Source organism: Leuciscus leuciscus, assembly GCF_965113295.1.
Source record: "Leuciscus leuciscus genome assembly, contig: SUPER_11_unloc_9, whole genome shotgun sequence".
Taxonomy (NCBI): domain Eukaryota; kingdom Metazoa; phylum Chordata; class Actinopteri; order Cypriniformes; family Leuciscidae; genus Leuciscus; species Leuciscus leuciscus.
Genome location: NW_028118538.1, coordinates 243,126 through 261,472, shown reverse-complemented (window position 1 = coordinate 261,472; position 18,347 = coordinate 243,126). Strand labels below are relative to the sequence as shown.

Genomic DNA, 18,347 nt, shown 5'->3' with positions numbered 1-18,347 from the left:
AATGCTTGATGTGTCTGTTAAATTGACAGTGTTTGGTAAGGACTATACAATATTTATCACTACTGAGACTATGAAATGCTTTGTTTGCGGTAAATACGGCCATATTAAAACAGGTTGTCCTGTTGTGAAAGAGGCTCAAAGCGCAAAGAATGGTTCAGTGCAAGATTCAATTGTTTTGGAGAATAACGAGTTGGTTAAACCGACTATAGAAAGCGCTGCAGTTGATTTGAATGCGGAAATTGACGCGTCTACTGAAATGAGAGAACAGTTGCCTCAGGGTGGCAATATTGAGATTACAGAAACGGATGCGATCATTCCTGATGCTAGACAGAGTGGAATGAATGACCCTGTAGAGATTGTGGAGGAGGTAGAACAATCTGGAGAACAAGATGGGTCTAAAGTGAGGGATGTCTTGGATGAGGTGCAGGCATCAAATAGGGATATGTCCCAAAATGATGCTGAACCAATATCACAGGATGTTGACAGTGATCCGGATAGTGAGTGTTCAGACTTAATCACTGATGAATTGGATGAATTCAATTCTCAGGAAAGTACTGTTGGGCGATTAAAGAGGATCTGGTATTATAGTTTGGAACAGCTGGATGAATTCTTGAATGCTACAAAAAAACAGAAAACCAAAGATTGAAACGTATTTTCCTGATTTGAAGCTTTTTATTGATTCCTCTGCTATGGCTATGAAGAAAGCAACACTTGAGGAATTAGATCAGCCTAAGCGTTATCGTTTAAAAAAGTTTGTAAGTGCTGTCAGAAAAAGAGTAAAGAAAAGTCCTTAAAGAGGTAGCCTATTATGTATTGGAAATTACATCTATATTGGCATTTATTCATTTTATCTTTTTTCATCCTGATGGTATCCTTTAATATCGGATCCTTAAATATAAATGGATGTAGGGATGTACGAAAGAGAGTGACTTTATTTAAGTATTTACAACTTAAAAAAGCAGATGTAATTTTGTTGCAAGAGACTCATACTGATGCCTGTAATGAGACAGATTGGATAAATGAATGGGAGGGCAGTATTAGTCTTAGTCATGGTACGAACGTGAGTGCTGGTGTTGCGTTTTTATTCTCAAAGCGTGTTAAAGATAATCCAGTTTTCTTAGAAATAATACCAGGACGCCTTCTTAGAGCTGATTTAATAATAGGCAATAATAGTTTTTCTTTTTATAATATCTATGCTCCTAATATAGGAAGCGAGCGCTGTGATTTTTTTCTGAAACTTTCTGAAGAATTGTTGAAGTGTTCAGATGATAAGATTGTTGTTATAGGGGGTGATTTTAATTGTACGGTAGATCATAAATTGGATAGGAATCATGAACAGGGTTTTTCCTGCATAGAGAATTATGAGGCGGCCGCCTCCGTCAAATTTCGGGCCGCCTCCGTCTGTCGACAAAAACTCAAGACGGAATCACATGATTAGATACCTCTTTTCCACCGACACGATTCCGCAGCGGGTTCACGGCCGGGTTCCATTCCATTCTCAAACCGTTCTGCGCATTTCGACTGCATCAGAATAAGCACGAGCCGGGCCCTGGCCCGAGACGCTCAAGCACAAGTCCGACAGCTCATCAGAATTATCAGCCCGAGTCCGTTTTTTTTATTATTATTATTACACAGCGGCAGCCTGCCCTATTTGCAGCCATTAAAATAGGTCAGTTTTGTTAGTTATGTTTCTTTTCATTTCTTTATCATGTTAATTTAGACAAATGTTTTGGAGCATTTTTTTTTAAATGAAGCCGAACCGACAGCGAGTATAGCCTACAACATGTTTGATCAATTTAGCCTCTCAAATCAACGCTAATAGGCTACTTTACTTGGCTACAATCCATAGATAGGCTATAAAACACTTCAAGCATATCACACAGACAGTTAATTTAACAAATGATTATTTATTAAACCACAGTGAGTAAAACAACTTTTTTTGAAATACTGAGGCAGGCTCAGGCTGCTCGAACCAGCGCTCGCAAACGAAAGGAGCAATAGCCTATCTAAACCAATTAAATTAAATAAACTTGCAGGTTATCTTACCTCAAAAATGCACGACAGAACATGGCCATTCTTTTTTCTAGTAGTTTCCAACAGTTAAACGAAAATAAAGTCCAATGAAACGAAAAGTTAGAGCAGTCTTTTATAGAGCATCGTGGAGAAAAAGAATAGCATCCACAGTGTAGCCTAAGGTTTTAACCCAGTCCTCCTCTCTTCTATCACTCTTCCCGCTGCGTTTTAAGTTGGCCATCTGTGATTTTTTTCTCTTAATATTCTCCATTATTTGCACATGAGGTGAATCGTGGGTCGCGCTGATGGGAAACCTTCTGTGTGTGTGTGCGTGCGTGCGTATGTGTGTGTGTGTGTGTGTGTGCGTGTGTGCATGAGACTGTCATGTCAGTCATATGTCACTGTGTAATTATAAGATTATGAAAGTTATGAGGTTATGAAATGTCTTTCTATGTTTGTTTTTCTATCGTCGTCGTCAGCTTCTCATATTTTTTTAATTAATGTCTAAAAATATAAAAAGAAGGATAACCCCAAAAAAGCCCGAGGCCCGGCCGCATGTGAATTATGACGTGAGAATTGGCCCGAAGCCCGGCCCTAGGGGCATAAATAAGTCAATAATAATAATATTGGCACGTCGGGCTCGGGCTGAAATGCAGGGCTTTAAGCACCTAAACTGTCTCAAACGGAGCAAGGTACATTTCTGCGAAAGCGCAGGAGCCCCTGCCCCTCCCCCTTTTCAACATCACCTGTCAGTTATCACAACCTCCACAGACGCACGAAAGTCAAGAAGCACCTTCTCTGCAGCATCGAAGTGCCTTCACTTGTCACAGCCAGGTACCGATACTGTTTTTCTTAAGCTTCGGCTCTCAAACTAGTTAGGTTACTTAAAATATATCCATAGAGCCAGCCTGACTTAGGCAATAGCCGAAATTCTTCTGCCGTTTTTATAAAATAAGCTATCACAAGTAGCAGTCACGTAATTTACTAGTACTGTTTTGTAATTTCATGGCCCCCTATGAACTGTAAATAAAATCAAATTATCTGATTATTAAAATGCCTAAAAATAAATAAATACATGCTTGTAAAAAGTTTTTTTTTTTTCACCTTCTAGTGGTCATTATACATAAAAAGATGCACCAGATTAATGCATTTATCTTTGAAATGTACAAAATTTTCTTACGGGGGGGGGGCATGCCCCCGGACCCCCCTAGAGGAACCGAGCTATCGGATTTTGCTACCTCCGCCTCATTTTCAGCCAGGAAAAACCTGATGTTCTTAAATCTTTAATTAATAGACATAGTCTTGTAGATTTGTGGAGGGATGTTTATCCTCAAGTTAAACAATATACTTGGCTGAAAATTAATTCAAATAAGGTTTCTGCTGCCAGATTGGATCGTTTTTATATTGAGGAATGCAATAAAGGAAGATTTTTTAGTAATCGTATTTCCCCTACATCTATATCAGATCATCATTATATCTCTATGTCTATGTCTGTCTTGTCACCTAAATCCTATATAAGTCACAGTGGCACTTTAATAATACATTACTTCAAGATCACATCTTTGTGCACTCTTTTGGTCTTTTGTGGAAGTCTTGGAGAGAAGAGAGAGGTAGTTATTCATCTCTTAGTCAATGGTGGGATCTGGGAAAAGTCCAGATAAAGGTTTTTTGTCAACAATACACAGCAAATAATACTGAGAACTTGAAAGTGACGATGAAGATGATAGAGCAAGAAATTCTTCAACAAAGCCTCCGCAATCAGGGAGGAGGTGATATCATTAAAGAGAACAAAGGCCTTTTGAAGGATTTATTGGAAGAGCAGGAGAAGGAGACACTTGTCAGAACAAGATATGTGAAGTGCAATGAAATGGATGCTCCAACTGCTTTTTTTTTTCGGACTGGAGAAAAAAATCTAAAGAGCAGAAATTTTTTCACAAACTGAAACTTCCTAATGGCAAAGAAATAACCAATCGACGAGAAATGATAGTTTCTGCTATTTCTTTTTATGAAAAACTTAATCAGTCCGAATTTTGTGATGAAGTAGCAGTTGAAGAACTTCTTCTAGATCTTCCACAGTTGTCTAAAGAAGAAAAGATGGAATTGGAAGAATTCTTGACTTTTGATGAGCTTTCAAGTGCTGTGCAAGGGCTGAACAGTGGCAAATCTTCTGGTGTGGATGATCTCTCTGCTGAGTTTTTTAAAAGCTTTTGGAATGTGATTGGACATGATTTGTATGATGTTTTTTTGGAGTCCTTTAATCAAGGTGTTTTACCCCTAAGCTGTCGGAGGGCAGTGTTGACATTAATCCCTAAGAAAGGAGATCTTGGACTTTTGTAGAATTGGCGCCCTGTGTCGTTGCTGTGTACTGATTTTAAGATACTGTCAAAAGCTATAACTAATAAGTTGAAGAAATGTATGGCAACTATAATTCATGAAGATCAGTCATACTGTATCCCTGAGCGGACAATTTTCGACAACTTGTTTTTGCTAAGAGACATTATTGCAGTTGCTAAAAAACATCAAATTGATATTGGACTCTTATCTTTAGATCAAGAAAAAGCTTTTGACAGAGTGGATCACTTTTATTTACTAAAGACTCTGAAGGCCTTTGGCTTTGGACCACAATTTGTCTCTTGTATTAAACTGCTTTACAGTGAAACATCTAGTATGCTTAAGATTAATGGTTGTCTAACTAGACCTTTTGCAGTAACAAGAGATATACGACAAGGATGCCCTCTTTCAGGACTTCTATATTCAATTTCTATTGAGCCTTTGTTGTCACATTTGAGGAAACGACTATATGGATTCTGTATTCCTGGTTTTCCAGAGATCCCACCTGTAAAACTCACAGCTTATGCTGATGATATAACTGTTTTCATAAGGAACATTGATGATATGGCTGCTTTGACTTCTAGTTTGAAAACTTTTCAAAAAGCTACATCTGCTAGAATCAATTGGGATAAATGTACATCCCTTCTGTTAGGCGAGTGGAGGGATATAGATCCTCCTCAAATCCCACAACAATGTGAATGGATCAAAGATGGTTTTAAAGTTCTTGGGGTATATTTAGGATCTGATACTTATATGAAAAATGATTGGGAAGGATTAGTTGATAAAATTGTGGGGAAACTACAGAAGTGGAGATGGATTCTCCCGAGGTTATCTTTCAGAGGGAGATGTTTAATCGTTAATAATCTGGCAGCCTCAATGTTGTGGCACAGATTTACAGTGTTGAATCCTCCTGAAGAGTTATTGACTGGTATTCAAAAAGTCTTTGTTAAATTCTTTTGGGATGGTTATCATTGGCTTCCTCCTGGAGTTTTGTATCTCCCAGTTGTAGAAGGTGGTCAAGGACTTATAAATCTGGAGGCGAGAGTTAAGACAATGAGGTTTCAAACATTACAAAGGCTATTATATTGTTCAGATAAGATACCCTGGATTGCATTAGGTTTGTCTGTTTTACAAAGTATTGGGGGAGTTGGATTAGCTAAGCAGTTATTCCTAATTGAAAAATCTGTCCAAAATCCAAATCCAAGAGTAAGTGTTTCTTCTTCTAACTTTTATGTAACTGTATTAAAGGCCTGGCAAATGTTTAAAAAATTGAGAGATGATGATAAACATTATGGTGTTTTAGAACCAGGGCCGGCCCGCGGCATAGGCGGTATAGGCAAATGCTAGGGGCGCCACTCATCCATAGGGGCGCCAGAATGAGTGAACGAGTGAATTTTTTTTTTTTTTACATTATTATTTTTTTATATATAATACTATTTTAAAACCATTAATTCGAAATACTACCAAAAAAAAAAAAAAGTCCGGCTCACCAATCGTCCCCCGCCCATCGAGTGCTTGAAGTGCGTCAGAAACAGAGCGCGCGCGCGATCAGTTGTTGGTAATTTGTTGTGTAGCGTGCGCGACTCCGCATCCAATGTAGACAGCACTGCTTTTGTTAACACACAGCTCGTAGAAACGGGCCTGGCAGCTCGCGCCAGTTCTAGACGCGGTGAAAGTTTCCTGATTGTGACGGAAGGCCGAATTTACATGACACATTATAAATGAGCATAGTCTGCGATAGATACAGTGCCAAAAAGAAGAGAAGAGGATAAAAGGGGATAAAGACAGAGGTAAAGTGATGAAGTGAATGAACAATTTATGGCATAGGAGTAAGATACTATAATTTCATGGCAGTTATTTTTACCTTAAACTTAATGTTAGCAGTTGTTCTGAGTTTTCCAGAGTCCACAGACTGTGTGGTTTTGTAACAATCATGTCAGTTTTAAGACGCATTTTTTATTATCACTTTTTTATTAATGTTTTACTCTACAGTTGTGCAGTTGTGGGGATACAGTACAGGCCAAAAGTTTGGAAACATTACTATTTTTAATGTTTTTGAAAAAAGTTTCTTCTGCTCATCAAGCCTGCATTTATTTGATCAAAAATACAGAAAAAATTATAAATATTATGATATATTATTACAATTTAAAAGAATTGGTTTTCAATTTATTATACTTTAAATTATCATTTATTTCTGTGATGCAAAGCTGAATTTTCAGCATCATTACTCCAGTCTTCAGTGTCACATGTGACATCCAGTCTATCGCATGATCCTTTAGAAATCATTTTAATATTCTGATTTATTATGAGTGTTGGACACAGTTCTGCTGCCTAATATATTTGATGAATAAAATGTTAAAAAGAACTGCATTTATTTAAAATAAAATAAAAATATTTTCTAATTATATAAATCATCTTTACGATCACTTTTTATCAATTTAACACATCTTTGCTGAATAAAAGTATTGATTTTGTAGTGTATATTGTTGTTACAAAAGATTTCTATTTTTAAAACATTAAAAAAAATTTTTTTTTACTATTTATTTATCAAAGTATCCTAAAAAAGTATCACAGGTTATGAAAAAATATTAAGCAGCAGAACTGTTTCCAACTTTGATAATGAATCATCATATTAGAAAGATTTCTAAAGGATCATGTGATAGACCGGATGTCACATGTGACACTGAAGACTGGAGTAATGATGCTGAAAATTCAGCTTTGCATCACAGAAATAAATGATAATTTAAAGTATAATAAATTGAAAACCAATTATTTTAAATTGTAATAATATATCACAATATTAATTTTTTTTCTGTATTTTTTATCAAATAAATGCAGGCTTGATGAGCAGAAGAAATTTCTTTCAAAAACATTAAAAATAGTAATGTTTCCAAACTTTTGGAAAGTTCACATTAAATCTTTATTGTAAATCGTGCTATAAAAGATAATGGGGACTTGACTTGAATGCTATGTAATGCTCTTGGTATTTGTGTTTAGGCTGTAATGTGTGTGTGTGTGTGTGTGTGTGTGTGTGTGTGTGTGTGTGTGTGTGTGTGTGTATATAGGCCTATATATATATATATATATATATGCTAAATCATGAACACAATGACGGGGTGAAATGGGCTGTGATGCATGGGGCGCCAGGTAAAATCTTGCCTAGGGCAGCAAATTGGTCAGGGCCGGCCCTGTTTAGAACCATTGTTTTTTAATCCTCTCTTTAAAAGGAATTCTTCCATTCTGAGTTCAGTAATTGACAAGTTTTTAAACACAGGAATAGCTACTGTAAAATATTTAATTGATTTTTCAAAGGGTCAATGGTATACGGCTAAATCTATAGCTAATAGAGTTGGGCTTAGATCAGAAAGACAGGGACGTGCACAGACATTTTGAGGGGCAGGGGCTCAAGTGAAATAAAGGGCACTTCTCATACGTATTTTTTTTCTTTTTATAAACAAAAAAGTATAGGCCTATATATTAACACAACTCTGACTTCCTTTTTAAAAAATTAATTTAAAAAGTTAATTAATTTTATCTTCCTCAAACTCACGCAATTGTTTCATTTTCAAAAGATGTCTACAAAATAATCAGTTCACACAGAAACCATGGTCTCCTTAGTATTCACTAGGTTTATAGAGCAGCAAAGGAAACCATTCCACAATGTGCATGTTTTGAAAACATTTTCTATGCTACTAGTTTCAAGTATATATGAAGAGTTCAGATGCAAAAGCCTCTAAGTGCTATCTGAAATTTTCTTCTAAAATGAGAATTTTTTTTCAAGCTCGTATATTTAAGTTCAGTAATTTAACTTAAATGACAATTAAGAAGTAATTTTCATTGCCAGTTATGTGAAATAAGTGAACATAAACATACAAGCTTGATAAAAATGATCATTATAGAAGGAAATTTCAGATGGCACTTAGAGGCTTTTTCATCTGAACTCTTCATATTTAGAATAACCTAAATAACTGCATCAAGCAGAGGGGTGTGTTTTACTAATAATTTGTTTATTTTTGCACAAGGCACTACATCGTTTTAATTATTTTGGGGTTATCAGAATACATAACACTTTAAAATTAAACTTACAAAAATAATTGAGTAAAAATTCAATAAAAGCCAATGTCATGTATTTGTGGTTGTATGGAATACTATTTTATAAAGGTTTAGAGGAAATAAAAAAAGTAAAATTACTCATAAATAAAAAGTTAATTTATAAATATTGTTATTGTAATGTTTAATGTTAACTTATTTCTACTCAGTTTTATTAATTAATGTAGGCTACCAGATGCAGTTACTCAGATTTACTACATTTTTTAGAGTGTATCCTCCATCTGTTTGCATCTGTAGATTTCTTCTAAATTCACCAATTTAGATTTCTAAATTTCAGGGGGAAAGACTCTTGATGTAAGTCATTAACTGAGGACGTTCTGTATGCAAATTAGGCGTCAACTAGTTAAAATGCGCACATTTGCATCTAATTGACAGGGCAATGCAGGTATTTTAGGATAAACAAAATAACTAAAGCATATCACCTGGTGGTGATATATGCTTATTTTATTAACTTATTTTATTACATGTCTTGGTTGAATTCCAATGTAGAATGCGGTGTGTTATTTCTTGATAAGAGACCGCTGTGCGGAGTATAACAGACCGTTGCCATGAAAAACAGAGCGTTGCTATGGACTCACAGGATTCTAACCATAGACAGTATAAGAGATTCTAACCGTAGAGACGGAGCGTACTATTTTCTTTAGCGGAAGCAATACAATCGGGTTTAACAATCGGGGGAGAGGGAGCGCTTCAGAACTCCTTACCTGATATTTAGATATACTATTCCTCAATAAATATATTTGTTTGACAGGGAAGCTGTGCGCAAACAGAAATATATATTATAAAAAATAAATAAAAAATAATAATTAAAAAAAAGCACCCCAGAAAAAAGGGCACTTTCTCTCCAGGAATAAAAAGGGCAGGTGCTCAAGCCCCCTTTGATGTCTATGTGTGCACGTGCCTGCAGAAAGATGTGTTGAAGGGATAATTGGAGATCTTAAAAAATCTTTTCCTCAGTCTTTCTTGACCTATGTAAACAATTTTATTGAGAATGATGAAAGGCCTATGATTTTTCCACATCTTCGAGTTAATATAAGTCTTGATTTGGATGAAGATTTAAATGATACTTTATTGAAAAGATTTGAAGATGTATTGTTTCATAATGTTGGCAAAAAGATATTATATTGTATGTGTGTGAAATCCTTGTTTTATACTCAATTGAAAAGATGTGTTGATACTAAATGGAGAGAACATCTATCAATTTCTTCGGAAATAACTCCATCATGGAGGTGTTTGTATAAGCCCCCCATTCCTAAGAGGTCTGGGGACCTCCAGTGGAGAGTACTCCATTGTGCGGCAACTAACAGTTTTGTATCAAAATTTAATGAGATGGTTTTATCTGCATGCCTTTTTGCAATATTCTCGATACTGTTTTTCATTTTTTTTGTGATTGTTCAAGATTAATTCCTTTGTTTGAATTGTTGGATAAAATGTTTACTAAGCTTGGTTTTATGTTTACAAAAAATATGTTCATTTTTGGTGTGAAGTATAAGAAAGAATGGAAGGTACAATGTACACTTGGTAATTTTCTTGTGGGACAGGCAAAGCTGTCTATTTTAAAATCCCATACATGTAAGAATGAAGGAGAAGATGCTGATTTGCTTGGAATGTTTAAAACTCTTGTAGAGGGCCGGGTTGTTATGGAATATGCATACTGTAAATTAACAAACACAGACACACACAGACACACACACACACACACACACACAGAGAGAAATGAACTAGTTAGACTGCAACAGTAAATTTTGAGAATATGCGTAATAAAATCAATAAATGAAGAAAATACAAAAGAGACTCTCGCTCAAATGCGCGCGCACACACACACACACACACACACACACACACACACACACACACACACACACACAAAGAAATTAACTGGTAAGACTGCAACAGCAAACTTTGAGAATATGCGAAATAAAATCAATAAATTAAAAAATACAAAAGATCTCTCTCTCTCTCTCTCTCTCTCTCTCTCTCACTCTCTCACACACACACACACACACACACACACACACACACACACACACAAACAAACAAACACAAACAAACAATAATTGTTGGGTCTTATTTTAGCCTAATAGGTGTTCCTGATATCTGCTGCATATGCAACAATACATAAAATAATTACAGTTTGTATGTACATAGTTAAAATAATATTTATTATTATAATTACATTTTTATTCCTGTTTTTTAACCTACAGTTTGATAATGATTGTTTGCTGTTGTTATTTTATTGTTTTTGCTGTTGGATCATAATTGCTGTTCCCTTCTGAAGTTTTATTACCATTTATAGAATTAAACTGAATAAAATACCAATTAATTGCAAAATGTCTGTATAAAGTGTTTTGAATTATCACTATCCATCCCTTATTTTGTTAGATTTTTTTAATTATCAAATACCGATTAACAAAAATGCTTGCATTGTGTTCCTTTTCTAACCAAACGTTATTGTTTGATTGTAATCATAATGCAAAACCTGATATTTATGTAACAAAATTATCTAAAACTTGACAAAAATAGTCTTTTAGAATGTCTAAATATATATCTAAATAAATTTAAAAAAAACGAATAAAATGGAGAAATCATGTCTAAAAAAAACAATGGGAATCAAAAAGCCTCTCTATGTATTTATATAGTGAGCAACAGTACAGCCTACAGGCGGTTACACGACATTACACAAGTTTTTACTTTTTAACGCCACTGGATGACGCTTTTCTCACTTCAAAAAATGGATTTTAAAGACCTGCACTAATGTGACATGTTGCATTTATTGAAAAATAATAATAATACAAATAAAAATATGAATTCTAATGGAACAAAATGCTCATACATTTTTTTATTTATAATTATTGCATAGTACCATAGAAACCTTTCTAAATTCGAAATAATAATAAAAAAATATTATTGAACAAAAATATATTACATTGGTTTTCCTGAAAAAAAAAAAAAGCAAAAAAATTTTTTACTTTTTAAGGCTTCGGTCACTTTTGACCGCGAAGGAGCCAAGTGTGACCCCTAAACGAAGAGGACCAGAGGGATTTACAGTAAATCCAAAATTCGTTTTAAAATACAGAAAACAATGCACTGAAAAAGTGTGTTGGATTTAAATGATTGAATCATGCACATCAGTTCCACATGAACCAATTAAGTTCAACAAAGATAATTTGTTCACATAATGTCAACATCGTGGAATCAAGTCATTTCCAAGTAACCCAATGAAGAAGTTTTAAAGTGATTTTAATATGGTTCCCTAACTGGATTAATTCATTCAATTTCTTATATTTGTGTCACATGACTGAGTTATAAGATTGTATTAGATTGCTACGAAACTATTAATTAGCAATAGCATATATTAGCATGCTAAATGCTAAGCATGAAATCTAATTGTAATATAAGTAATAAACATATTAGAAAAAAATATTATTTTAAATGGCCATTAATGGATCATTATTGGACAAATATTTAGAAACAAAAATATCTTCAAAATATTAAATTAATATTATTGAACTAAAATATAGTACATTTAATTGATAAAGTTACACTTCAGGTGTTATTAATGTTATCTCTTTATCACTCCATAGTTACAGCACTGCATGGTATTTGTCCCTCAGTTTCTCCTCAAGTTCATGGAGAACCGGCATCCTTTATAAAGCAGTGTAGGATATAGTGGCATTGCTTGTCAATACATTCAAATCACATCACACATTGCAATCTTTAATAAAATGGTCATTTTACACAGTTTACACAGCGTCATTGTTCTCTACAGGTTGAAATATTGTGGAGTCACAGATGAAGATTGTTTGAGGAAGATCTTGCATTCGTTTGAGAGTGTTTATATTTAAATTTGACTTTGTGATGTTTTTTTACCCATGTTTTAATTTTTTAACAAAAAATTATTTGTGATCAAGCATTAATTGACGGACCCCCTGCAGTACGGCTGCGGACCCTTGTGTTAAACTGATCTGATCTGAACTGAGAGAGTGAAGAGTGTGTCATTGTTCTCTACAGGTTGAGTGATTGTGGAGTCACAGATGAAGGTTGTTCTGCTCTGGCTTCAGCTCTGAGATCAAACCCCTCACACCTGAGAGATCTGAATCTGACTGAGAATAAACTAGGAGATTCAGTTCATCTGCTCTCTGCTGTACTGGAGGATCCTCACTGTAAACTGGAGACACTGTGGTAAGATCATATATGACTCACACATGAAACACAATGTAAAGTCGCCTATATTTGAAATGTTCAGCCTTTTTCTGCTGCTGTGTTATTGAGCTTATTGAACTGTAAGTGATTTGTAAGCTCACGCTAAATCGTCCCAAAGTCCGGCATCCGACCAGCGCGGAAGGTCTTAACTTGTTACTGTCCTTTTCTCGAGGCAAAGTATTTTTTGATTAAAGGTGAACTAAGTAACTTTTTTTACCTTAACTGAACAGCTTCAGAGTCATTGGAATGGTTATATTACTTATTTCGGGTTGAATGGTGGTCGTTTCGCACCCCCCTGGTGCCCGTGAGCGGAAAATCCGCACTTGCAACTTTGAGCCGGCGGGCCGCCGGCCGCTGCGTCAGGAAGTCTCGCGTGATATCAGGTCTCGCGATGTAAACAATTGCTTTACGGCCAAAAGAAATCTGCTAAAATGCTGTCATTATTGCGCTCCCTCACGCTGTCCGAACCCGAATGAAGAAGACGTTTTAAAGAACGACCCATCTGCTTTGATGTCGTTAATCTATAGCCTCTGGTGTCTGAGAATCACCAACGAGTTTTTACAACAGTGTTGTCAAATATCTATTCCGAAGCTGTGGGGGAGCTCTAGCGAGAAACCTGCGAGCAAAAAGCGAGAATACAGCGAAGAAGTCCCGAAGCTACTGGCTGTGTCCAAATTCAGGGTCTGCATCCTCCTTAGGATCCTTCCTACCCGGTTGAAGGAGGAGGGGTCCTCCGACGACCGCAAAACCCGGAAGTCGGTGTTTGTGAATTTGGACAGCCTACCCTTCTTTCAGTTCCCTCCCTTACCCGTTGCTCATATCCTGTCGCCTAGCAACCGTGACATAAACACTTCTGTCTGCTCTTTCGTCCCTAGAAGCGTTAAAAACAGCTTCAATCACTAACAAATTAGCTGTGTGTAAGGGGATATTCACACAGGCAGTAAGGAAGAAGCTAGTTTACGAAAGTAATGTTTTTTTTTTTACATATAAACGTACAAATGTAAAAAAAATGCTTAACGCTAAAACAAAATGCCTAACTAGACAACCACTGAAAATTTTTTTTTTTTTAAACCCAGTTTTTAAAAAACTTGCATCGAAAAGCATACTCCTCTCCCTCTCCCACTCCGCTACCGCTCGCTTCGTCCGCCATTACGCTCTGCCGAAAAGAATTATGGGATAGGTAGGACGGGAAAGGATCCACCACACCCATCCTTCCAATTCGGGGAAAATGAGGACGTATTTGTGGGCCGCATTTGAAGGATCCTACGAATTTGGACAGCCTTCGTCGCGGCGCTGTGACGTAACATCCTTCAAATGAGTACTCCGAAGGATGTAGACCCTGAATTTGGACACAGTAACTGAGTGCTGCTTTAATTGGCGGCGCTTGGTTAGTGTGTAATGCATTGGTCAATAAAAAGTCAGCGTTAGTTTTTTTTTTCTGACACCCCATGAAACACGTAGATCAGCGGCCCATTTGGTTCTTTTCTTGATTGACACCACACCTTTAATGTGAAGTATAGAAATATACTCTTTCAAGTATAGAAATTAGTACAAAACTAATTATGAAAGTTTCCTTTATTTTTCAGTGCATTTGTTTTACAATATATGGCTATTACTATCATGGGATTAATATTATAACTATTATTATGTACTAGTAATGTAGACAGACACTGTAACTAAAATAATTTTCACCAGATTGATGAATTTAACATTAAAAAGCACTATCTCTCTCTCTCTCTCTCTCTCTCTCTCTCAGCCTCACGGGCGAATCTGAGGTACAGAAAAAGGCCTCGAATTCCCTGCTGCATTTCATTAAATAGCCAGGACCTCTCTCACTTGGAAATATCTTTTAACAATGGAAATTTGCATTCAGAGGTTACACCTTTGGGTGTAGGGAGACCATTTGTCTAGAGGCCAACCCCTCCTAGTGTGCTAGTTATCCATAAACTCTCAAAAACCTTATTACCTTTTGTTTTACTTATTTGGAAACGAGACATTTGTACCAGTCGCACCGTGACATTTTAAATGATACCAAACATGAAAAATACTCTGTGATAATCATTCACATTAAACTATACATTTTCTTGGGTGATTTACATGTGGTCTCAGAATGAGAGAGGGGGAGTGAAGAAGAGGAGGAGAGATGTGTTCTGAGGTGTGACTTTGCCTCACAAATGCTGAGTTCAAATGGTAATTTCCAGAGAGGTCCTTTGTCCTCTCAGGGTCTGGGTGCTCCCCAAACAGACTGTCCGGCATTTCCTAATTGATCAATTCTTACAGATTGAACACATGAGCTGCTCTTCAGGAACATGATTCTGCAGGACTGAGTCACTGAAATACACACTGTCACATCACAATCAACACTTCAGTCTCTTGATTTTAAACCGACTCGATCTCAACACATTCAGAACTGAGAAATGAAGAACATGCTGGATTTATTCTTGCAGTTCATCACGTTCATCTTTCTGCAGGGACTGTTTTTTTAAATATTCTTTACACGATTAAAACAAATCATTACTCCATACGTACTGTATTAGTACAGATCTAAAGACTAGATGTTTAATAATCACGTTTTGAGCTCTTTGACATTTTAGATCTCAGTCCAATGATCCATCAAAACATTTTATTTGTGCTTTAAGTTTGTATTTTCTCTTTAATAATGGATTCACTGCTAAACTGATCTGAACTGAGAGAGTGAAGAGTGTGTCATTGTTCTCTACAGGTTGAGGGATTGTGGAGTCACAGATGAAGGTTGTTCTGCTCTGGCTTCAGCTCTGAGATCAAACCCCTCACACCTGAGAGATCTGAATCTGACTGGGAATAAACTAGGAGAATCAGCCGTGAAGCTTCTCTCTGATCTGAAGAATGATCCACATTATAAACTGGAGACACTATCTTGTAAGTAGATTATTTACTAAAGATTACAAAATACAGTAATTTGTAACATATTTCGTTAGATTACACAAGCTTTGTAACCTAATCTAAATAATTTAGAATACTTTGGAATATTAATAAGGTTTGTAACACAAAGGGTCCACCAAACATAGGACTTGGTTTTCCCCTGCATATTATTTTAATAACATCAGTTTTACACAGTATTTCTTGAAGAAAAAAATGTTTTTTTAGTTTTTAGTAAACATTTAGTTTAATATTTTAGTAAAATATTTGTTATATATATATATATATATATAATTTTTTTTTTTTACTGATGCAACACAATGCATTAAAAGCTGGGGTGTGTAAACTTTTTAAATTCCATGAACAGGATAAATTGTAATTATTTCGCCTTCTGTGAAACCGGGAAGTATTCGCTTCTGAAGGGCAGTACTGGATGAAGAAAAAAGATGATCTTTGAACAAAATGTACACATCATCATAATCCTGTTTAAAGTTTACACCCCCTGCTCTTAATACATTGTTTCCTCCTTGAGCATCAGTAAATGTTTTTACCTTTTGTAATAGTTGTGTACGAGTCACTCAATTGTCCTTAATGTAAAAATATGCATCTCAAAATCATACAGTCATTGTTGGAAAGGTGTCAAATATGCAGAAGATTCTGGAAAACCTAAAAATGTGCAAAACCTGGAGGATTTTTCTGGAGAACAGCGAGTTTAACTGCTCATGATTCTTACTAGGACTGTAAGTTTCACTCTCGGTCCCATCACCGATCAGTAAAAAAAAAAAAAACTGTTTTTTGTACAGTGTATTTACATAATAATTTGAATGTAATAAGATAACGTTCATTTTGGATGAAGACCTATTTAGCCTGCACAAAATGATCATATTCATCTGAAATGATGGGTCAATCTGATGATCATCATGTTCACAAGAAAGCAAACAGAAGACAGAGCATAAAAGATTATTGAATTTACAGTTTGCTTGTTTTTGTGTGTAACATGATGTTTATTCATTTATTCTTATTATAGAAGGTATAATATCTCACCACTGTAATAGAAGAAATGCAAACTGTCAAAAGTAGCTCTCATTTGTCCACTGGCCAAAGTGTTTTAAAGACACAGCTGTGCAGTGTTGAGCTCACTGCTGTCCTGGGACACTTAAACCATTGTGGAACATTACCTTGAATATGTGCAGGAAGAGCTTCTCTGATCTGATCAAACTCTGTTTCTGTGCAAATCAATCCATGCATTATAACTGTAACCATAATAATAGCAGGCATGTGTGACAGTGAGTATCTGTTGTCTCATTTCACTGGCCAGCTCTGTGTAATTCTCTCTGCAGTGGCTCTGAGCTCCAGTCCAGGGCTGCGTTTCCCAGAAGCATTGTGAAGTTGATCGTGAAGACCATTTGCCACCAATGTCCTCTACGATCAACTTATCTCACAATGCTTTGGGAAACGCAGCCCAGGTTTTTCTCTCAGATACCCAGACATTGGCCTATTGTGAGAGGAGATTTCTTTGTACCGCATATATCCAGAGTCTTTATTGCGCAACCACAAACTCTAAAATACAAATCTGGCAATCCCCATTCCCCAGGTTTAACAGTTTCATTTTCAATACTCTCTACCCAGGCTCTGGGCAGACTTGTTTTAATATTTTCACACATCGAGTCCACTTTTGACATTTCGATTTCATCATCCCACTCCGAAACACAATCATATAAGGCTCTATTAGGTAAGAACCCTCTTACATCATATGCTATATCCTTAACTTGTCTCACTCCTGCTTTCATATACAATTTGTCATAAAACACTCTCTCTTTCATTCTAAAATTTGGATATAAAAATATCGGTTGTTTTAAAACTTGATTTATATTTTCACACTCATTCTGTATATTTCTGTATATGACCTCTGCCCACACACTTAGCACTTCCTGATAAAACAGCGGCATTTTGTCATACATCGGCTTTTTCAATCCCATAAAAAGCCCTTCTTCCCCACATCCACTACATTTGTCCAGCACATCCTTCATATAACCTTTCCATCCATACTCCACTTTATCACATAAATACTTTTTCATCGTTTTTACCCTTATGGCCTTCTTTTTAACTTCTAAGTCAATCAATCCTAATCCTCCTTCTTTATTACTTGCAATTAATGTTTCCTTGCTATTTTAACTCCTTTCCCTCCCCACATAAAATCATTTGTTATCTCAGTCATCTCATTAAGAAAGCATGACAAATCATCAAGGGTGTTTCAGGCTATGATTAGGTTAGGGTGGGCTGTGTTTTATGTTTGTCAAGCAATTGGGAAATAAAACGCAAAAAATGCAATAAATGTAATACATGCACAATTAAACCCTGACTCCGACAGAAAAGGGACATGCATTCTTTGTATGTTTGAAATAATTCAAAATTATAAAGCAAAAGATTTTTGTGGTTCATTTTAGCAATATTTAGGACTAATCCTAAAGTGTGGCATGAGGGGCACTGGCAATCAAATTGTGATTTTAGTGTGTCATCCACTGTCTCTGCTATGCAACTGCAGCTCAATAACATATGTAATCAAAACAATCCTAATATCACCAACTGTCCATTTGGAGAAAAATGAATATTAGCAAAGCATGAACTAATACTGAAAACCCTAGTAAGTTGTTACCCAACCCTTTGTTGTTTTGAGAACAAAAAAACATTGATTAAAGATTCAACCCCTGAAAAATGAATGGTTCCACAAATCTGTAGAGAATGACAGGGAAACAATAGCGAAAACAACTAAATGAAGTGTTATTATCTTG

At 35.8% G+C, this 18,347-nt stretch overlaps 1 protein-coding gene across 1 annotated transcript in view; it reads left to right on the top strand.

The window, feature by feature from the left end:
* Positions 1-18,347, top strand: part of LOC309510296 (NACHT, LRR and PYD domains-containing protein 12-like) — a 143,470-nt gene that overhangs the window by 45,944 nt on the left and 79,179 nt on the right. Inside the window, exon 8 of the mRNA XM_082191292.1 lies at positions 12,466-12,636. Within this exon, the coding sequence (XP_082047418.1) occupies positions 12,466-12,636 (171 nt within the window). The remainder of the gene's footprint in view (positions 1-12,465; positions 12,637-18,347) is intronic.